Source organism: Wolffia australiana, chromosome 4 (genome assembly GCF_029677425.1).
Source record: "Wolffia australiana isolate 7733 chromosome 4, ASM2967742v1".
NCBI lineage: Eukaryota > Viridiplantae > Streptophyta > Magnoliopsida > Alismatales > Araceae > Wolffia > Wolffia australiana.
Genome location: NC_135838.1, coordinates 22,514,206 through 22,536,620, shown reverse-complemented (window position 1 = coordinate 22,536,620; position 22,415 = coordinate 22,514,206). Strand labels below are relative to the sequence as shown.

The 22,415-nt window shown below is 42.2% G+C and overlaps 2 protein-coding genes, 1 long non-coding RNA gene and 1 other non-coding gene across 7 annotated transcripts; 3 read left to right on the top strand and 1 right to left on the bottom strand.

Annotated features, from left to right (window-relative positions):
• Nucleotides 1-8,400: 8,400 nt before the first annotated feature.
• LOC144702422 (uncharacterized) lies at nucleotides 8,401-10,658 on the bottom strand. Of its 3 annotated transcripts, XR_013581248.1 has the most exons (5): nucleotides 10,517-10,658; nucleotides 9,908-10,395; nucleotides 9,618-9,754; nucleotides 9,452-9,528; nucleotides 8,401-8,562 (listed from the first exon to the last, which is right to left on the bottom strand). It is a non-coding gene; the product is annotated as an uncharacterized LOC144702422 (long non-coding RNA). The 3 variants fall into 3 exon arrangements; XR_013581246.1 differs by having other exon boundaries at nucleotides 9,452-9,754; XR_013581247.1 differs by having other exon boundaries at nucleotides 9,452-9,754; nucleotides 9,908-10,445; nucleotides 10,517-10,640.
• On the top strand, nucleotides 9,563-11,258 carry LOC144702421 (Galactose oxidase/kelch repeat superfamily protein). The gene is made up of 3 exons (XM_078574457.1): nucleotides 9,563-9,694; nucleotides 9,814-10,427; nucleotides 10,508-11,258. The coding sequence occupies exons 2-3, from the start codon at nucleotides 9,877-9,879 to the stop codon at nucleotides 11,154-11,156; spliced, it is 1,200 nt and encodes a 399-aa protein (XP_078430583.1). The 5' UTR covers nucleotides 9,563-9,694; nucleotides 9,814-9,876; the 3' UTR covers nucleotides 11,157-11,258.
• A 145-nt stretch (nucleotides 11,259-11,403) lies between these two features.
• On the top strand, nucleotides 11,404-17,072 carry E2F3 (E2F transcription factor 3). Of its 2 annotated transcripts, XM_078574456.1 has the most exons (14): nucleotides 11,404-12,187; nucleotides 13,897-14,086; nucleotides 14,178-14,237; nucleotides 14,314-14,399; nucleotides 14,486-14,574; nucleotides 14,639-14,693; nucleotides 14,754-14,806; nucleotides 14,880-14,930; nucleotides 15,004-15,052; nucleotides 15,170-15,235; nucleotides 15,328-15,404; nucleotides 15,477-15,672; nucleotides 16,479-16,545; nucleotides 16,655-17,072. In XM_078574456.1, exons 1-14 carry the CDS (start codon nucleotides 11,984-11,986, stop codon nucleotides 16,762-16,764), a joined length of 1,353 nt encoding a protein of 450 aa, XP_078430582.1. In that variant the 5' UTR covers nucleotides 11,404-11,983; the 3' UTR covers nucleotides 16,765-17,072. The 2 variants fall into 2 exon arrangements, with proteins under 2 accessions (XP_078430582.1, XP_078430581.1); XM_078574455.1 differs by having other exon boundaries at nucleotides 14,639-14,806.
• Nucleotides 13,615-13,719, top strand: LOC144702803 (U6 spliceosomal RNA). Its single transcript, XR_013581382.1, has one exon. It is a non-coding gene; the product is annotated as a U6 spliceosomal RNA (small nuclear RNA).
• Nucleotides 17,073-22,415: the final 5,343 nt, after the last annotated feature.

The window sequence follows — 22,415 nt, the reverse complement described above, 5'->3', positions numbered from 1 at the left end:
CTTAAGTTAGACGTGTTGAATTGCTCATGTGTGCAGCCTCTAAACGTATCCACACATTCCTCGACACATAGAATCTCCTCCACCACCTTGAAAAGCCCAGTTCTTGCTCCATCATCATTGTTATGTCATCCCAATCATGTTGGGAATAAGAGGAGCCTTATCGATAAGGCAGAAGAAGGGGAAGAGCCTAGGAACAGTTATGAGTTGGGTGAATTTGTTTGAGGCCTTCACCTATTTATGCTAAGGGGATTACCTTAAACTTAAAGCATATCTTACTATATCCAAAATACTACTCTGTGTGTGACTCTATAGTCCCATGTACCAATCTAGTTATCAAATCCAATGGCCCAATAACCTTTATTCATCTTCTAAATTAATTATCAATATCATCATATCGATCAGTTTAACTCGATCGATAGGTTGAGTCTCAAACCATTGGAGTGTTAAGCTACACCTCGTGCTTTAGAAGATACAAATGAGTGAGTGTCGACTCACTCATGGAGCCTGGTTGTCATCAGTGTCCATCATTTGCTCGACGCTCATAGGATGACTTAGGTAATGTAAACTATTAAACCCTAATTAGTCATCCAAGTTAGTACTGGTATTTTATTAGAAAACTCTTTTTTATATGTCATTGCCTTGGCCAAGGACTTCATCGCATCATCTTCCTTGAGCTATCTTGAGCTATCACCGAGGGTGAACGTTCCCATCTTGAAAATTCAAACATCTTGATGAACTTCTTGCTACAGTTTTACTAATAATATTTGGAATTCCATGATTAGTAAGTCATAAACTATAGTCAATGCAAACTCATCTATCCACAATACATAGTTGGTGTCTCAAGTGTAAGGACCACGTACACTACTGTGACATGAATCAATCTAATTAATCGTTTGCGCTTTTTCTTTCAGAACCTTCCCTTTGCTCTGGACAAGAGTGCTAATAGACTTGGGTAGGTAGCATGTGAAGTGTGTCGTTTGTAATGGAAAGAAACATTCCATCCCTTTAGAACCTATATTGGATTGCCAGTGCGAACGTAGTGGTCTTTGACCAGGACAATGAATCCATTCGAATTTGGATCTTGACTTGTCGGTTGTTTTTAAGCGTAGGCATCTCACTAGGAAGTTGCTGGTCTCATCATGAATTAGGTCCTGGTGGCTGGTGGTTAGTGATTAATGTCTCCATACTAATGGTTGCATGATCGATCATATTCATCATGTGAATGAGACTATAAAGTGTTATTCTATCTAGATATTTTGATGTTTTTCTTGAGTATTCTTCAAGAGATAATATTTAGAACACATGCCTACGGACACGTGATCTCCAAAGTTTGATCTTATCATAGTTTACTTAGTCTGATCATGTATTCATGGACTTCATTATAAGCATCACACATACACTATAATGCATACATTATATTTAATAAATTTTATGTTGACCTTATTGGAACATTTCCAATAGGCTATATGAACCTCCATGTTTTACAAGCATGGTGCCAAATGTAGACATTCTATCTTTTGGATATCATGGAAATTTCTATTCTGTGAATCTCTTGAGTTTCATTTCATCCTCTTCATGAACTAAAAGTATATCGTTCAATCATCACAAGACATCAAGGATATATTTCACATCATTTAGTGCTCATATTAATTGGAGCTTATGCCGAGTTTATGAGTGTTTACAAGCGATGAAGGTTCTGACGGTGCAAGTTTATGAGCGACGCGTCTTCGAGAGCAGAAGGGACCGAAGCGATGGAGCAAAAGGCACGACTTTAGGAGCGTCAAAGAAAGGTCAATCATTTTCTTTACTTTGACTTTATTTATAACTGAAATTTAATTTCTTGAAGCTCCTAAACGCTCCTAAATGCGTGCCTTATGAAAACACCCGATTTCAATTGCTGAGATGTCACATACATAGCATTATGTACATGATGAATCTTATAATCACGGTACAATGATCCCATCTCAGAGTTCTCCATCCCAAAACTCTTTTGGTGTTGATTTCAATGTTCATGTATTTAGACAATACTGACCACATGAAAACCAAAAACATGGAAAAGTATTAACCATCAGCTCTGCATAGATCGAGTACATGATTTGTCGATTCTTTGAATGAGCCTCTAGATGTATCCATGAGATAATTAGAGAGCTAGATATGTCTTGCTACAGGAAATCAAATTTTCTCTACATCTTTTCTCACAAGAAGTAACATTTGGGAAGAGGAAGAGAAAAAATGGGGAACTCAACATGACTTGCACAATTTCAAGTTGAGGGTGACCCCCTTTTATTTGGAAGCAATAGAAAATTTCCATAAAATTTCTTAGGAAAATTTCATAAAAGTCCCCATACTGGGATCATTTTAAAAAGGTCCCAAAACATGAGTATAACCACGTTGTTTGAAAATCTGATGCATGTGACCCTCTTGGTTTGTTTATCAGTTAACAAATAAATTTAGTGCCCCAATATCCTAAACGGATGACCTTATCAATTAAATATGTCAATAGATGGAATAATTAAGCAATTGATTTAACCTAATCCTAATTGATTGGTTAAGTTATTGGCATTTCAGGTGCAAGGCTATGCCTCATATCGTAAAAGATATAAGGAGCATGTCAACTCTCATAAAAAATTTGGCTTCATTGATTATTAATTATTTGGGCATAGTTAACCATAAAACCTTAAAAGGTCATTCTAGTTAGTATGGATGTATGTATCAATATATTAATCAATGATTGAATTTCCCCAATCCAGATACGTAGATTAATTAATCAATGCTTGATTTAAGTTGTCAGCCTTTTGGGCACCAAGATACACCTCATGCCTAAAAGATACAAAGGAGCATGTCAACTCTCATGTAATGTTTATTGTCATGAATAATCCTTCATCCATACAAGATCCCCAAAATAAATTAGGGCATAGGCAACTGTGAAACCCTTAATTGGTCATTCTTACTAATATTGATTAGGCTTTGACATTTTCGATGGGGGACCAGTCAGACCAGACCACATGGGGACTGGCGCTCTTCCATTTTCTAGGGGACTGTTAATATCAGTTCGTATCTGGTCTCAATATCAGACCAGACCTGTACCAATTTATATTAAGTATTTTTAAATATTTTTTTCTTGGTCAACCCTACTCCCTAGCACACGATCGGCACATCCGTCGCCCCTTGCACGTCTACCGTCCCACACGCATGTCGGCGCCCCCCCCATGATGTCGGACGTAGTCAGTGATTTTGTCTGATGAGTATTTCACTAAGGTGAATATGACTCCGTGATACGATGAAACTCTAGATGAGTGTACGTGAAGGTCTGACTTGTGGGAATTTTCCAACTTTTGAGCTCCGGGGTGAGTGACCGATGATGATGACGATGAACTTCTGACCCTCGTCCGAGTGACGACAGTGACCATGGCGCCGAACAGAATAACTCCGTAGGGGCTCGCACGTAAAGGACAGGCTCGACCCGTACCTAGAGAATTCACTCAACTTCATAGTTTTCGTTAGATAAACTCTCACCTATTCTAACCCAAGTGTGGTGGAGTGCCGCCGAAAATATACTGTAGAAAGTAATGTAACTGATGCGCAAAGGGGAACGACATACCTTGTCGATGGCGCCGTTCATCGTTAGAGAATTTGTCAGTGCACGGGCTGGTACGAGCAGGGACGGTGGAGTGCCGGGGAGGGGACTGGAGTAGCTCGACAAGTGGTGCTGGCACAACACTGGAGAGAGGTGTCAAAGAGAGGAGGCGAGGTTGAGAGGAAGAGGCTAGGGTGGCGCGGCTACACGAATCATCGGTGCGGTTGCGAATGGCACGAACATTAGTGATGGCAACATTGACCGTGGTTGGCGCTATCAGCACAGTGCCAGCGGTGCATGGGCAGCATTAGAGGAGGCACGCCCGGTGGGACAATTGTGCACGCTGCAGCGGTGGAGCAACTTGACAATGCAGCATTGACTTGGCTGCGATAGCAGCAGCGGTTGCGTTTGCTGGAGTAGCCGACCATGTTGGGGGAGCAGAACGGTGAACAACAGTACAGAGGCAGCGTGTGGCGACAAATGGATCAAACGAGAGGTTCAGCGCTCGGTCGAACCTAGTTGCGGGATGCTCAAAGACATCATCCTCGTGGAGGTCGTGAAACACCCGTGCGAAGCCCACGATCAGTGTGGTGTGGGTTAGCAGGCTGTAGCTAGAGCCTGCGACTCCTGATCAAAGCCAGTGTGAGCGGTCGTCATCTTGTCGGGGCCTTCGTTCAAGCCATAACACCCACGGTTGGTGCGACCATAGTCTGGTGGGAGACTGAAGAGTAGCCCAAGGGCCATCCAGTGCACTCATGCAATCGATTCGAGCTGTGATCGCATTGATCACCGAAAGGCTGGGCTAGATCACCGTGATGGTGCAGTCAACGTCTTGAAGGGCCTTCGTATGAACCAGTCCACCCACGGTTGATGCAAACGTTGTCTGGCGAGCGTTCAGCACACATACCTGATCGTTCGGACTGTGATCGTGTTGACCGACAATGGGCAGAACTGGGATACTGTGATATCGCGACACTTGATTAGAGCGACAAGGTGACATCCGACATGGGTATTCCTCGTGGACAGAATCTTTGCGCCAGAAATATGGGCGGGCATGCCGGTAGATGGGGCATCCAGAGAAGGCGGTGCAGGAGTCTCTCCGTTGGGGAATTGCGCAGTCGCAATGGAATGGCCAGGCTGATCAATGTCGCAAGAGTGCTATAGTCGGTGTCAGCGCATGAGTGTGGTCGGTTGGAACACCGTTAGGACCTGGAAGTACACTCTGTGCAATGATTGCTTTCTCCGTTGAGTAGGTTGTGCACAACAACGAGTTGGATGACACAGATCTGACAATGCACGGCGATAGATTTGAAACGCGTCCAGGAGATGGGGAAACGTCCTTCGTTGTTCTTCTCCCTTCTCTTTCTTTCTTCCTCTTCCTCTTCTTCATCATCTTCTTCTTCCTTCTTCTGCTTGATGAGACCTAGATGTGGGTAACTGCCAACAAAAATATTCCAGATCTGACCAGAATTGATGTCCATCATGGCCTTATATAGGGCCATGATGGACCCCTTACAAAAAGTCCAATAAGAGAGGTCCATTAAGTGAACCCCTTTTACAACATAAATAAATGAACTAGGTAAATTAAAACGATGTGAAAATAAACAATACGGATAGATACGGTGATACAAACACGAAAAAGCATAACGATACGGACGATGAAAATGAAAACATGATAAATTGGTGAATGAAACGAGCACGAGCTGGTGAGAGATTCGATTCAGTCAATGGCGCGGTCGTGCTTCTCACCTGGGATGTTTAACCCGGATATCTTCACCGTAGCCTTGGTGTGCTGGTCGTGCGGTGCGTGAGCCAGCGGGTTGTCGGTGACGATGATGACGGCTTTGACGATGTGGTGGTGATCCCGGACGAGCGCTCTCCATCATCCCATCCCTCGCTCGCTGCCCCCCTTCCCCCCCGCCCCCGCTCGCCCCCCCCCCCCCTCCCCGGCTCTCGTCACTACCCACCCCACCACCCCATCACCGCTGCCCACCCCCACCCCCCTGCTTTCATGTTCTAGTTGTTTTTTTGGTAATTTTATTTCTTATTATGTTGGTTAATATTCTTGCAGTATATCCTCTTATATCCTCTTGATTAGTTAATATTGTTTCCAAGATAGACATTCTAAATTGCCTTTTAATGCCATATTCTTTTAGGAAAAAGTTCTTGCCAATTTTTAATCTTGATTTTGATTTTGACTTTGGCTAGTCAACATGAATGGACCGAACAAGACCGGACTGGGACTGAACAAGACCGGACCTGAACTGGACCAAACTTCAGGTAAGGTTTTAGATCCATGCCAAAAAAACAGACTGGACCAGGACCGTCAAACCCTAGTATTGATGCATGGCAAAATCATCGAAGAACACCTTTGATATTTTGAGTACCCTTGTTAGCAATTTGGCTGTATCTTTTTCCTTCAGTCTAACTACTCTAATACCAAGGGCAGATGATCCCCTCTTGACCACACAATAACCTTCATAGACTTTTTAGAGTATTTGACTTTTCTAACAGGAATATTAGAAAATAAGTTTTACAGACTAGTGATCATCAGAGTGTGATCTCATTATAATTGACTTAGTCATTGCATGAATTCATATGGACTTCAATTATAAGCATCTTAATTACAATAGAATAAATATACTTTAGTGTTTACTATTGATAAAGACAGAATGTCTTATAGGCCACATATATTTTTGAACAGACTGATGATTGTGTCTAAGAAAAACTCTTCTTGTATCTTTATATGGTAGATCATTTTCCTTCTTAAGGTAAATCATTTTCCTTTCTTAACGGATCCCCATCATATCCTGCCTTGTTTCTCATTGCACTAGAAGTCCTTAGCACAAATCAATAAGTCACACTATAGGATTTGATCTCACCTTATCTCCATAAAAAATGTAGCCCTTTGGCCACCCTTTTTTTTCAAATGAAAATTAATTATTAAATCTAAGTGCTTGTTGTAATATCTGGTGCAGATCTAGTCATCACCAATTATAAAGATGTATTCAGAAAACATAGTTTTATAAAATAGGATATTATATGCATCTGCTAAAGCATCTCAAAGGAAAGAAAAAATAGACTATTTTACATTACATTAGATTCACCTTGGGTCTCATCCAATTTTTCAAGTTAGGCTGTCTCAATTTTATATGAGTCCTTTTTTTGAGCTGTCATGATGAATTTTTTGACTATGTAGTAGATGCCTGAAGGATAGATTTCATCACAATTATATCTTGATGCTAATGCTAAAATCATTTTAACTGTCTATACAAGTATACCAATTCATACCATTTGGTCCTTGATTCCCTGAATTATCATTTCATGCTATATTTAGAATTTGTGCTAACACTTGTTAGTAAGATCTGGAAGGCGAAACTACGTCCCAGTCGCCATGGATAAAGCTTCTCATCATGATGAAGATGGATAGTGCATCAAAACATTACGAGGTATCCAAAACACTCAATAAAGATATCATAGACAAAACACCCAATGACACAGCTCAGAAATAAATTTCGCAATAAGAAAGAAGACTACCCGACATAAGAGTCCCATGCAATCGTGAAAATGACAGAAACATCAGCCATAATATTAAGATGCGGCATGGTGAAATTTAGAACACTAGGAGGTATTAATGGCTCATCCCAATCATATACATTCATATATTAGAATAACCATAAAATAGCTCATCAATAGACAAACTGGGCTCCACATATCACAATATAATCTACTCAGTTCACAGGAACCAAGTATATTTTTGGTTTTGACCGACGAGGGAACCATAATTTAGCCAAAACCAAGTTTGACCGTCGAGATTTGACTGCTCAAAGTCAACTATATGGACTTGGACCTTCAAAACATGGAAAAGTCAACGCTTGGTTAAGTAGGAAAACCATAACCAAATTTTACTAAATTGTGCCTATGGAAATATCTTAATGAGAAAAATCAAATGACACTAAAAATGGACAGTTTCAGGGGTTGACCAAAGGATTATGACCGTTTAAAGTCTAGACCTTGAAATTGTGACTCGCATGAGGATGATTTAGTCAAATGTCAATTTTCTTGGTCAAACATTTATAGAGTTCCATGAAATTGGTGGCAATGGAAAGATAATCTATATGCACTTCTATTGATACCTAAAACACGAGGATTGGAGCAAAACTCATAGAGAAAACGTTTCCGTACATTGACTTCAGAAATCTGAGACTCATATGGACATGCGGTGGTCAAAAAGAGAATTACTGGGCCAAATGGAAACCACATCGTGCCTTTAAGCTATCCAAGGATTGGTAATCAACAGTAGCATCTGTTTCCACAGATGTATCATAGATTGATCGAGAGGAGAGGGAGAAATCACTGTCATGGTTCATGTGGTAGTCAAACAATGGATTCATGTGTCTATACTTGATCAATCTTTGTGAAATGATACCTGAAGAAAGCTAAGTCAACAAAGGACCAAATGAAATAAGAATCGCACGAATCCATTGATTAGTTTAAGCAAAATCACTAGATCAATCAGCTTATAGAAAATTGCGACCAAAGAGGTGAGTTAGAGTGAATTTTGATATAATTTTGATCTTACAACTACATTAAATGCTAAATTTAATTTAACAGATAAAATTCCAGAAGAAACCCAAGTTTCCTGACTACCTCTGTCAAAACTATGGCCTCGAAACAAGATTAAGGGATGATTTTAACCAAATTTCCGGTTCCAAGGTAAGTTAGCTTGAAGGCGTCAAATTTCTCCCCTCAGTTGACCAAATTGTGAACTTTCTGTGCCAGAACAGATGTCATCGAGTCCTCAACAAGTCCAACTCGTGATTTTAATCTAAGAACACGACTTTGGGCTCAGATTTCACAAGGTTTCAACATACATTTCCATCTAGAGAGAGAGATAGTTCTAAGCAAAAGGATAAGAACTCTGGCGGTCTCGCTACGTCGTTCACCTTCTTATCCTCCTCTTGGGTTGCACATCCTCTCAGATCCTGCACCATTTAGCGGAAGATAATAGTTAATATCAAAAGAAGTTGACCTTAAGGAAGGTTAACTACCTTGAAATCGTATAATTGTCACTAATTATCTAAAATTCAGAATCTGGTTAATTGACAAGTCCATGGAGAAAATTACTTAAAATACTGATAACATGCATCATTAAGAATGAAATTAAGCCGTATAAGCATGAATTTGATACATAAATGCAAGTGCATGATGCATGTCATCAATCCTCAATCACATTTGTAAGTAAACTTAAATGTCCTATTGGAATGTTGTTATAATTAAACATAGGCCAGTTCAATTGGGAATAACTATTTTGTGTACAACAAATCCCCCAAAAGATCTCCTTCCTGCTAGATATTCTCCATACCGGAGTACCGACTCATGAGAGATTCAAAGGCAACATTCATCCTAAAGAAATATATTTGGAGAGTTTAACTTTGAATTTAAATTTATACTTTAAACTTCTGTATTAATTTCAATGCTTTAAATTAAATGATAATCCACAACCATAGGATGCAATGGTGAGGAGGTTAGAAGGCTACTTCAATCGCGAAGCAGACTGCAGGACCCAACCCACCAGTACTGTGTTGTAATAGCGCACCTAATGTCATGACTTTTTTCTAGTTGCATGCATTTTTTTGCGGCTGATGCATGGTAGAGGGATAGAGGATGGATGGAACTGATCAACATACGGTTGCATAATTGTGTAAGACAACCTTTTTGACAACGTTTGACTGACCATGACCCGTATACAAGAACTAAACTGATGCGTTTTATCTAATCTCACAAAATGTTGGATTTGGTGTAGGATCTTTAAATAATGATAGTGACCCAAAACCATAGCCGCTTAGCGAAAGACTGGGGAAAGTTCTTTACCTTACAATTGCTCGTACGACCGATGTGCTGGACAAGGAAAGATTTCATGAGCTTCTTTCCAACGCTGACCCCACAACCTGTCGTCAGCCTCCGAAAGGTCATTGCAAAATAATTTCGCCCACCTTACCCAGTCCCCACCTTCATCCCCCCTTTCCCTAGAACATACCGCCGGCCGTTCATCGCTTCTACAGTCTCTTGATCTCAGCTTTCGAGGAGAAGATTATCCATCTTCTGGGGCCGCCGGTACGTTTTCTTTTCCTCTTCGCCCATCTGTGTTCAATTCCCCACCGAATGATCCCGCCTCTGTAAAATATCATACCCGAATTCTTCAAACTTGATCATCTTCGCTACCCTTCTTTCAGATTTCCACCCGGTGGAAGCCCGGATTCCAAAAAGCCGAAGAAAAACGGTAGGAAGAACAAGACATGAATAGGGTGAAGATTTCGTCGCACTCACCAGTACAGAAACTCGGACATTCCCAATTATCATCCTCGCCCAAATTCAAGCTAGCGGCGGTTAGCTCGCAATCTTCCGAGGCACAATCCATGGAATCCTCGCCGTTGATCCCCGGTCTCCCCGACGATGTGGCCATCAGCTGCCTGCTACGCTTGCCCGTGAGAAGCCTCCCCAATTGCAGCTCTGTCTGCCGCCAATGGCGCCAATTGCTGGGTAGCAGAGAGCGGTTCTTCACCCAGAGAAAGCTCCGAGGCTTGAGCAGTAGTTGGCTCTTCGTCTTGGCGTTCGACAGATGCGCAGGGAAAGTTCAATGGCGCGTGCTGGATCTAAGCCTCCTCTCCTGGCACACCATCCCTGCCATGCCTCACAGCGATCGACTCTCTCCTCACGGTCTCCGCTGCCTTGTTCTTCCAGACGGCGCGCTTCTCGCCTGCGGTGGTGCAGTCGCGGGGACGGACCGGTCTCTGGATATGGTGCTGAGGTTCGATCTGCAGAAGGACCGGTGGACCAGCATGAACAGGTTCGGCCAACTCCGAGGCTTGAACATTCAATCAGCGATGATGATCGTTTCGAGAAGATGAACTCGGAAATTTGATGCAGGTTGCTCACCTCGAGAAGATTCTTCGCTGCGGGGCTGATCGGCGGTGCCGTCTACGCCGCCGGCGGCAGCGTCGCGGATCTCGCCGAGCTCGATTCCGCGGAGTTTCTGGACCTCTGCGGAGGAGAATGGCGGCCGATGCCGAGCATGCTGTCCAACCTGGTCGCCTACGACTCCGCCGTGCTGGACGAGAAGCTAATGGTGACGGAAGGCTGGACCTGGCCGTTCGTCTTCTCCCCCAGAGGTCTCTCGTACGATCCGAAGGCGGAATCGTGGAGCCAATTGCCTACCGGACTCCGCGAGGGCTGGACCGGGCCGAGCGTGGTGCTTGGCGGCCATCTCTTCGTCATCTGCGAGCACGAAAACTTGAGGATGAAGGTCTACGACAAGGAATCCGACGATTGGGAGGCCGTCGCCGGATCGCCGGTGCCGAGGAAGATTTCGAAGCCGTTCTCCGTCGGCGGCGAAAATCACCGGATCTGCGTCGTCGGCCGCGATCTTCACACCGCCATTGGAGAGGTGAAGAGGTCCGATCGCGAGCTTCTCCCCGAGAGGAAGAAGGCGAGCTTCTCTGTGCGATGGCTTGTCCACGACGCCCCCCAATCCTTGCGAGGTTCTACTCCTTCGACAGCTCTCCTCCTCCATGGCTGAACAGGGCGCTTCACCATCGCCGGGGTCGACCGGTTACCGCCGGTGACCGGCGACATCTCTTTGTATTTACGGTTTTACCGCGGTAACTGCGCGCACGACCGACACGTGGCAGTCCTGCCTTAGCACGAAAGCGCGGGAAAGGAAAGAGCGGGAAAAGAAGCAGGGCAGAAGCGAAATTATGAGAAACCAAGGGGCGGTCTTAGTCATCAAGTCAACGCCACGTAAGCGGTTAGATCTGGCACGTCGGCCGCTCCCGTTGAAGTGGCGCGAATAGGCATTTCGAAAGATGACGAAGGGGTTTGCTTCTAATCATGCGAACTCGGGGGGACACGTGACGGTCTGGGTGTCCGCGTCAGCGTGGGATTGCCACGTGGGAAATTGGGTTTATTTTTTTTTATTCGGGGGGTATTGGTTGAGCGGGTCCGCATCGCTATTACGTGTCCATCAGAAATCCGAACTATAATTTCCCTCCTTCCCCTCGTCTGATCTCTCCCGCATTTTAACCCCTTGCTCTACGCTCTCCTTTCCTTCTCTCTTTCTATCTCTCTCCCCATCTGTCGAGAATCTCCTCCTCTTTCCCTCCGCCATTCCCACCAAAACCCTCGCCAGGCTTCCGCCATCGCCATCGCCGATCAGCGGCGTGGGTGGCGGCGCCGCCAGATCGCCGCCGGACTCGCCATCGGCGCAGATTAGGCGGCCGGCTAACTTGGCGCGGCATACGGAGACTGCGCGTGGTTTGGTGTGTCTGAACCACGTTTGATATCTGGATCTATCGCTGGTTCGGCTTCCTGCCTGGATATCGCTCGAGTTTTGAAGAGAGGGGGGAGATGTCTAGCGGTGGCAGCCGAGCCGTCGCCAATCACCTTTCGGGGCAGCCGACGGGGCAGATCCTTCAGCCGTTGAAGCGGCACTTGCCTTTCCTCTCTTCGAGACCTCCCTTTGTTTCCCCTGACGATTATCACAGGTTTTCTGCCGCCGAGAACAGCCAGATCACCGAAGAGGCTGCCGAGGCAATTGTGGTGAGGAAACCGGTGGGTTTCTTCTACTTGTCCTCGTCTATCATTTTTATTATTTTTTTGTCGAGTGTCGTGCGGCCGCGGCAATATCTTATGAAGGGGAATTTTATTATCTTGTGCTTTCCAATCTGGAATTCTTCTTGTTTAATGGGTCGAATCGGATGGAACCTTAAGGTTTTGTAGCCAGAGAGTTCTTGAAAAATCCGAAATTTTATGTAAGAAACATAATATTTTCTGTAATCAATGAGGGATTTCTCTCTGGGGCTCTTTAGCTTTGAATGTGGGGGCGCGGGAGTCTACATCTGTTAATGCGCTTGCGCTATCTCATAATTATGTTATCGATTCACGAATCTTTTCCTTAACCTCGACCCAAAATCTTGTTGAACCCTAGGTCTCAGTGTATGATTCCTATCGAACTTATCTATGAGTTACCCCAGAGGATCCATTAGAACCATTTTACCCTCCGCGGTTCATTTTATATTTTATGTAATTTCTAGAGATGCCCGGTGGAAGAGCAGTTAAATCTCAATTATAGTGTTTTTTTGTGTTTAGCCTATATTCTTTATTTTGGGTTTGCTACTGATCGAAGAATTGTTTGATGCCTTTATCATATTCATTCGCAAGGCCTCGAGGAGTTTCAAGCAGATTATTTTTGTCTCTCTTTATTCAAATGTTGCATTCAGTCAATTGGACCCATCTCTAATCTACCCTAGATTTCATTTACTTGGTCTTCTTAATCATATATTTTATTTTCTTATTTTCTTGTATTTCAATATTTTCAAAGAATGACTTTGTGACAAATTCCTCTTATTCTAATCACTCAGCTTTAAACGCAAGCTAACATCGTCATTGTCATTTTTAGCATTTGGCTCATTCTTCAAAGAGTAAAATGATGTCGGAAGATATTCCTAGCTGAAACGAAGATATATATTTATCTATGATGGTTGTTAGGATCTAAATTTCTATGAATATTTTGTGCCGTATGACTAATCCATCTCTGGATGGATGATGATGAAGGCGTAAGGCCCTTTTAACTGGAATGTGGAGACAGTTATTGAAACTGTTAAGAGAAGGGGAGAGGACGGAGCCAAGGAAAATAGGGCAGAACCTCACTTTTTTCTTTATTCATTGTGAATAATCTATACTGGGGTTGTTGGGCTGGAGAGGGGAAGGCTAATAGCACGACTTAGGAGTAGGAATGGCTTCCAATTGTTCATTCCTGGCTTATTGAAAAACACAATGTAAACCGGTTTGTTATAGCTGCAGATCGTAAGCTTGGTTAAAAGAGGAGATCTCTTCGAAATACATGGTCCTCATTACTAGCAATTCTTTTTGGCCAGCAGATGTTCCGTTCATGGAGTTATGCTTTATTCCGTTTGGATCTTTGCCCTTGCATCTGTTCTTGCATCCTGGATATCTTGCTTCCAATACGATGAGTTGGAGTTCCTTCGGGGACATCTGATAAAATTGGAATGATACACATAGAAGATTAGCAAGGCCACTGCGCAAGGATGAGACGTACAAATCAAGAAACGGTCCAAAAGTTTGATATGATGAGCTGGAAACATCAGCCTAGCCATTATATTTTTAAAAAACTTGAGATCTTTACTTGCACTCTATAAATGACAAGGATAGTTCATTTTCGTTTGTGATAGTCTTATATTTTTATGCCTAAGCATCTTGTACAGCTGGTATTAGACTTTAAATAAATTGATCTGGCGCAGTTGAAACGGAAGCCTGATTATGAAGAGGGCGACGCTGCAGAATCTGGTGAATGGCCGACCAGCCCAGGATACAATGTAGTTAACAGCCCCATGCAAACCCCCGTTTCAGGGAAGAGGGACAAGGGCCTTGGGCGATCAAAGTCTGTGAAGAACGTTAGATCGTTGCCTCAGACACCTGTTTCAAACGATGGTGAGTTGTTCACCGTTCGAAATTTTCCGAAATCCTTCAACCGCTCTGATCTTTACACCTCCGATGAAAATTTTCTGTGTCCACCTTGTAGGCTCTCCTTCCAGTAATGCAGTGACCCCTGTTGGCACTTGTCGGTATGACAGCAGTCTAGGTAATTTAATTCATCGTTACATCTTAAACCCTATTAAGAAGCTATTAGAAGTTTGAACTTAGTCGTGATACTTCAGGTCTCTTGACGAAGAAGTTCATCAATTTACTTAAGCACGCTGAAGACGGCATCCTTGATTTGAATAAAGCTGCAGAGACTCTGAGAGTAAGTACCTTACTTGAAATAATCAAATTGACTGAAACTGTCAGCTGTGCTTCCTATCAGCTCTCTGTCTTTTTACTTGGAAACAGGTACAAAAACGGCGAATTTATGATATCACTAACGTCCTCGAAGGAATTGGGCTCATTGAGAAGAAGCTCAAGAACAGAATACGATGGAAGTATGTTGTCGTCAATTTAACATTATCCATCTTTCATGTGTTACATTCTCCAATTTTTCAATAGGGGCCTTGATGTCTCCCGGCCTGGCGACATCGACGAAGACCTCGCAACGTTACAGGTTTTTCCTAACAAATGGTTAATCTGTTGGAAGAAACGATTAACCATTTTTCTTTTTCAGGCGGAAGTTAAAAATCTATCAATCGAGGAGCGCCACCTCGACGATCAGATAAGGTTCATAGATCATTAACTGGGTTGAATCACTTCTTCTATCGTTCAATTATCAGTCTAATCCTCCGGCTAACAGCGAAATGCGTGATCGGCTTAGAGACCTTAGCGAGGACGAGAATAATCAAAAGTAAGAACCAGGACCCCACCCTGTTCATTTCTGGATAATGCGAATGAGAACCCCACGAACTCGACTGTTGCAGGTGGCTGTACGTGACTGAAGAAGACATCAAAGGCATTCCATGCTTCCAGGTCCGCCCTCCTCCCACTCAAATAATTTAATTGTGTATAATATTCTAATCGTGATAGAACTTGTAATATTTAAATAACTACCACGTCTATTATTTCATTCATGTGCTGTCATCTCAGAACGAGACCTTGATCGCCATCAAAGCGCCGCATGGAACCACGCTCGAGGTTCCCGACCCAGACGAAGTACGACTTGTAGAATTTCCTCTCTCTTTCTATCACACTCTTTATCCATCTACTTATCTATCCTATCTATCTCTCTTAAAATCTCCGCGCAGGCCGTGGATTATCCGCAGAGAAGATACAGAATCGTCCTTCGTAGCACCATGGGCGCGATTGATGTTTATCTCGTCAGGTATAATGTCCTGCTTTATCTCGTCTTTCTCTGTCTCGTTTGGATTTAGGGTTTCTTTCTCCCTCGTTTCAGTCAATTTGAGGAGAGATTTGAGGAGATGGGTAGCATCGCAATGGCGGCGCCATCACAACTGGTTCAGAATCCGCCGGCTATTGAACAGGGGACAATGATGATGCCTGATTTCTCCCGGGACAGCAACTCGGACAATCCTCACATCTCACAGGACTTGGTCGGCGGCATTACTCGCATCGTCCCCTCTGACGTCGATGTAAGTGGCCCGATTTTCCATCTCTCTCTCTTCGATTTTTCCTCTTTCCCCTGCAGGCCATGTCCCCATCTCTCTCTCTCTCTCTCTCTTTCTCTCTCTCTCTCTCTCCCTTTCCCCCTCTCTCTCTCTCTCCGGTTAATCTTCTTTCTCCTGCAGACCAAGTCCCCATCTCTCTCTCTTTCTTCAGTTAATCTTCTTTCTCCTGCAGACCCAGTACCCATCTCTCTCTCTCTCTTTCTTCGGTTAATCTTCTTTCTCCTGCAGACCCAGTACCCATCTCTATCTCTCTCTCTTTCTTCGGTTAATCTTCTTTCTCCTGCAGACCCAGTCCCCATCTCTCTCTCTCTCTCTTTCTTCGGTTAATCTTCTTTCTCCTGCAGACCCAGTCCCCATCTCTCTCTCTCTCTCTTTCTTCGGTTAATCTTCTTTCTCCTGCAGACCCAGTAACCATCTCTCTCTCTCTCTCTTTGGTTAATCTTCTTTCTCCCGCAGATCAAGTACCCATCTCTCTCTCTCTCTCTCTCTCCGGTTAATCTTCCTTCTCCTTCAGACCAAGTACCCATATCTCTCTCTCTCCGGTTAATCTTCTTTCTCCTGCTGATCAAGTACCCATCTCTCTCTCTCTTCGGTTAATCTTCCTTTTCCTTCAGACCAAGTACCCATCTCTCTCTCTCTCTCTCTCTCCCCGGTAAATCTTCTTTCTCCTGCGGACCCAGTCCCTATCTCTCTCTCTTCAATTAATCCCATTTCTCATGCAGACCAACTCCCCGTCTCCCTCTCTTGGATTAATCCTCTTTCTCATGCAGACCGAAGCCGATTACTGGCTTCTCTCTGACGCGGAGGTGAGCATCACTGACATGTGGAAGACCGAACGTAAGTCCCCGTCTCTCTCTCCAACCAAGAACACGATCTTATCAATGATGGGCTGATTGGGGGGGGGGGGGGCTGTTCGCGCTGTTCTTGGTGATGGTGGTGGGAACAGAGGCGCCGTGGGACGGGATGGGGAGGCTCAGTGGGGACGACTTCCTGATAGGCAATGTGGGCTCGCCGCGGCCCCAAACCCCCCGGCCCACTATCTCCAACTCCAAGTAAGAAAACCCATCTCTTTGAAGGACAATTCTAGAGAGAGAAGTGGGCAGCCGTAAGAACAGCGGCCGATCCCATTGTAAATACCGTCCTGGCAGAGGTGTCGCTTCCTCCTGGGTAATGCCGGGTATGACACTCTACTTGTCCCATTTGATTCCATTGTTAGGCTGTTTTTTTCTTTGTTGCTAGTTAAGAGTTGAGGAGAATTATTGCCTCCTCAAGTAAGCAAGAGCTGGATTTTGACATCAATAAATTTTGGTTTCTCTTTGGGAACTGGTGATTAGAAAACAAATTATGTTGGTGGGTTTCTGGAACGTGGTGAAGGTAGGTGTCATTCATCTTCGTAGACTCTTCAGCATCAGTCTTATTTGAATGAAATTTCCGCAAATATCTTTCCAGTATGACATTGTTTTAAGAATTGATAGGAAGTCCATTTGTTTTGAAAATCCTTTTTTTTCACTTACCCTTGATCCCCACTTGGTTTTTATGGTAAGCTGCTGCGTAATTGTAAAAGTGATACTGCATTTGAAATAAAGTGTCGTTCAGTTTATAATTCCAAAGGAGTTGCAAATGGATTTCCTAGTTCACTAACCATTGGGGAGTTTAGTTCACTTACGTGTGTATATATGTTGTTCTATATAAGTTTTTCTCCAGAAAAAAATAAGCCACTCGAATGATGACTAGTAAGGTTATCCCCATTAGGAATAGCATTTCTGTAGGACTACTTTGGAATTTGAAGAATAAGATAAGATTACATTTAAGAGATACTAGTGGAAGATTTCTAATAGAAGATAGAATAATCTCTTTAATTCCCATTCAGTAATATTTTAGTGATGATAGAGGTAAAATAGGGAGAAGAGTATACTGTATATAATTTTGGAGATAGGTGAGAGGGTGTTCATATACACTCAGGATGATTAGGTAAAGATGTTATTTATATAATTTGAATGAGAAGGAAGTATTTAAAATATAGATTAATCTTACAGGGATACCAAGGAAGTGAGATGAGAGGGGGTTGTATCATATAAAGGATAGAGAAACATTTTGGAAAGCAAAAAGAGAAATATTGCAGATGTATATAATATGATAATATAGGATTGTCAGTATTATATTATGTATGAATATACAAATATTTAGGGGGCAGGGTAGGTAGATACTATAAGAGAATGTGGAAGGGTGATGAATTTAAGCACGGTAAATAAGATTGGGTCAAATAGGATTTATTATTTATAAATTACTTTTTTATTTTTTCATGGTGGGAGTGCAAAGTTATAGAATATTTAGGTGAGGTTATAAAGATATTTTTTAGTATTTTAATTTCACATTTTTGTGTCTTTTTTACTATTTTAAATTTTTCCTTATGGTGATGTTTAAAAACTTAGGGTATACTAAGCGGTTTTACTGTATATATTTGTATCTATAAAAAACAAAATGTTGGCAGCGCAAATAATCCGTAGTCAATTGGATCCAGGTCTCCTCAGGCGAACTCATCCTTCAGGAAAGATCTCAGGTCCTCTCTTCTTCATTCAAGCCCTCCTTCAGGTGTGAGGGCTGTCACTTCCTCGGACCAATGAGTTTGGTGATAAAGATAAGAAAGAAGAAGAAGAAGAAGAAAAAGAAGAAGAAGAAGAAGAAGAAGAAGGTGAAGAAAGAAGAATAAATAAAAAGGAGGAAGAAGAAGAATGTATCAACAATCACATGTATATTGTGACCATTAAATTGGATGTGATGGCTAAACTAGTGACAAATCCAGCCAAATTGGCTATGGATCATTGCAGCGGCAATGATCTGTGCTCAATGATGATGGGCTAATGCATTCATATGTGCTCAATGGTGACAGGCTATGGTATTCATGGCCACAAACAAATTCTTTACCACCATATTCATCATTTTTTGACACAGGCCATCAGTTTTTTGCAACTTGTGGTATTTTTTGGCAATATCATCAATGGTACCAACAGTGTGGTACAATCGTTCCCATACATTCAACACACTAGGGGTATGACTTTCATTCCTGTCTCTTGTAACCCCTTTTTAAGATGTAGCCCTCCTTTTTGGAGGGATGAGTTTGACTCTTACAGGAACCCTTTCTAGAAACTACAACTCCATTGACAATGTCCACACTGTCAGTCCTTCATCTCTCTTGGCAATATCCACTTTGCCAATATTCTTCCTCTTTGTAAAATTGCTGTCCACTTCTATTCAGCTAGACCATCTCTCTCTCTCCCACAATAATAGAATACTTGTAGAATATGAGATAGGGGAAAGAGTGAAATGGGTAGATAAGAAGATAATACGTAATTTTTACAGATTAACATAAATGAAAAAAGATAGAAGATAATGTTTTGAGGGAGAGAACGAAAAAGAGGAATGTACATTAAAGTGAAAATATGGTGAGGGGACGAGAGAGTGGGATAGAGAGAAATGGTTGGCGTAAATGTATAAGTAGAGGTGAATGTGATGAGAGTCTTTTAATGATGAGATGACGAGGAAAAGAGACGATGAGGGTGGAGTGTGATGTGATGAAAAAATAAGATATGATAATGATATAGATATAAGCTAATAGTGAAGAAAAGTATATAACAATGTAATTCAAGAAGCTTTGCCCTAAGTCCTTACATATTGTCAGGACCACAGAAATTTGCGGTTGTATGTAAGCTTCTCCACTTCTCTGTTGCTCTTCCTCAATCACCCAACGCACCAAGAACAAGCTTCAGGGATCTCTAAGATTCAATCTCTTCCAAAAATACCCACAAGAAGCTCTCTATCTTTTTATATTATCTTTCTTTCTAGCTCTCTATCTTTTTATATTATATTTCTTTCTAGCTCTCTATCTTTTTATATTATATTTCTTTCTAGCTCTCTATCTTTTTATATTATCTTTCTTTCTAGTTCTCTCTCTCTAGCTCTCTCAGTCTTTCTCTCAGTCTTTCTCTCTGTGTCTCTCTCTATCAGTCTCTCTCTCTATGTGTCTCTCTATAATTCTCTCTCTCTGTGTCTCTCTCTATCATTCTCTCTCACTGTGTCGCTCTCTGTGTTGCTCTCTGTCTCTCTCTATCATTCTCTCTCTCTGTGTGTGTGTCTCTCTGTCTCTCTCTATCATTCTCTCTCTATCTCTCTGTCTCTCTCTATCAGTCTCGCTCTCTGTCTCTCTCTGTCTTTCTCTCTCTCTGTGTCTATCTCGATCAGTCTCTCTCCCTGTCTCTCTCTTTCATTCTCTCTCTCTGTCTCTCTCTATCATTCTCTCTCTCTCTGTCTTTCTTTATTAGTCTCTTTCTCTTTCTCTCTCTGTATCTCACTCTATCAGTCTTGTCTCTCCCTCTCTCTCTCTCTTTATCTCAATCTAATAGTCTCTCCCTCTTTCTCTCTCTTTGTCTCCCTCTGTCTTTCTCTCTCTCTGTCTGTCTCCCTCTATCAGTCTCTCCCTCACTGTCTGTCTGTCGCTCTATCAGTCTCTCCCTCTCTGTCTCTTTATGTCTCTCTCTATCGGTCTGTCCCTCTCTCTCTGTGTCTCTCTCTATCAGTATGTCCCTCTCTCTCTGTGTCTCTCTCTATCAGTCTCTCCCTCTCTCTCTTTCTCTCTCTGTCCCTCTCTCTGTGTGTCTCTCCCTCTCTACTCTCTCTCTCCGTCCCTCTTTGTGTGTGTCTCTCTGTCCCTCTCTGTGTGTGTATCTCCTCGTAGTCTCTCTCTCTGTGTCTCTCTGTCCCTATGTGTGTGTCTCTCTTCTCAGTATCTATCTCTCTGTGTCCCTCTGTGTGTGTGTTTCTCCCTTTCATCTCGCCCTGTCTGTCCCTCTCTGTGTGTGTCTTGTCCTCTCTGTCTCTCTCAGCATCTCCCTCTCTCTCTCTCTCAGTCTCTGCCTCTCTAACTCTCTTTCCCTCGCTCTTTCTCTCAGTCTCTGTCTCTCTCAGTCACTCTTCTCTCTCATTCTCTCTCTCTCTCTCTCTGTGCCTCTCACTATGGCTCTCTCTATGCCTCTCTCTGTGTCTCCCCCTCACTCTCTCTCTGTCTCTTTCAATCACTCTCTCACTCTCTCTCTCTCCTCAGTCTCTCTCTATCTCTTTCAATCCCTCTCTCTGTCTCTCTCTCTCTCTGTGTCTCTTTCACTCTCTCTCTCTCACTATCTCTCTCTGTTTGTCCCTTTCAGTCTCTCTCACTGTCTCTTTCAGCCTCTCTCTCTCTCTATCTCTTTCATTCTCTCTTTGTCACTCTCACTCTCTCTGTCTCTGTCTCTATCTCTCTCTGGCTCTCTGTTTCTTTGTCTCTGTCTCTGTCTCTGTCTCTCTGTCTCTCTCCCTCTCCCTCTCTCCCCCTCTCCCTCTCTCCCTCTCACCCTCTCTCCCTCTTTCACTCTTTTGCTCTGTCTCTCTGTCCATGGATTGTTTTTCGATTTGTAAAGTTGAGGCACCTGGGAAGGGGACAAGTTTTTTTTTGTTTGTTTGCTTCGTTCGGGTTGATTGAATTTACTGCATAGTAAGCAATGAATCTACACTCAGGTGGGATAATTAATTTTGTTAGTATTATTTAACAGATTTAATTAATTTAGGCTTGATAATTCGTTAGATTGTTCTTTTTATGCAGAAAATGTATAAATTAGTGTCTTACTTGCTAATTATAGAAATTATAGAAAGAGATGGCCACGAATGCTCTCCGTGCTGCTCTGAAGCCCGAGCTTTGAAGCAGAGTCAACCATCACAACCCACAAAACACAAACGACCTGATCAACTGCACCTTCGAAGTGGAAGCTATGTTGGGCCTTTTCTCCTCGAATATTTGGTCTCCTATTCTCATCCAGATCCTGTCTTTATATCTCCCTCTTCTCCAATGTGCATAAAATTTAATTTACAAAGGTCATGTATTTCAATAAAACTGCAATACAAGGTAAGAATTTATCCACATGAAGAAAATGATTCAAGTGAGATTCATTTCAAAACTCATAAAGAAGTTTATAAAATAATTCAGGACTTAGGATGTACCTATTTTATGCATAAATGATGATTTAATATGTGTGTAAAACCATAAATAATTAATTAAATATATCATATTAACACAAAATACATAATGGATGATATACATCATCAATCCACATCCATCCATTTATATTTATCCTCATCTCTTTACTTTATTTACCCCTATCTTATCCCATAAATCTACTATTATAGTTTATCGCCCTGTCATCTCACCCATCATATTTGTATTTCTTTTTATCTTATAAAATATCTCTTCTCATCCCTTAATCATCATTTCAGAAGTCATTAATTTCATAATCATCATTTCCTATGTAGACAACCCTTGCTCCTCTCTATATATTCATATTTTTAAGATTCAAGATCTTTAAAAAAACATTATATATAAACTATTTTATGAATGAAAACTTAAACCTCTTAAGTTTGGGCTCATGAGTATTAAAAAAATAAGACTCATGTATTTTCAGAATCATATTGCTTTCTTTTATGTATTATTTTGTTTATTATCTACATTATTTTTCATCCTGTGAATGCATGTACTATATTGTTTTTAAACAATGAGGAAGGTCTCTGAGATGATTTTTCAAGAAAAGTTGAGTATGCAACGTGACAAATACAATAGATATGAGAAAGGTAATTAGAAGTTGTTTTAAGGGTTGATAAATCATTTGAATTTATAAATCAAATTG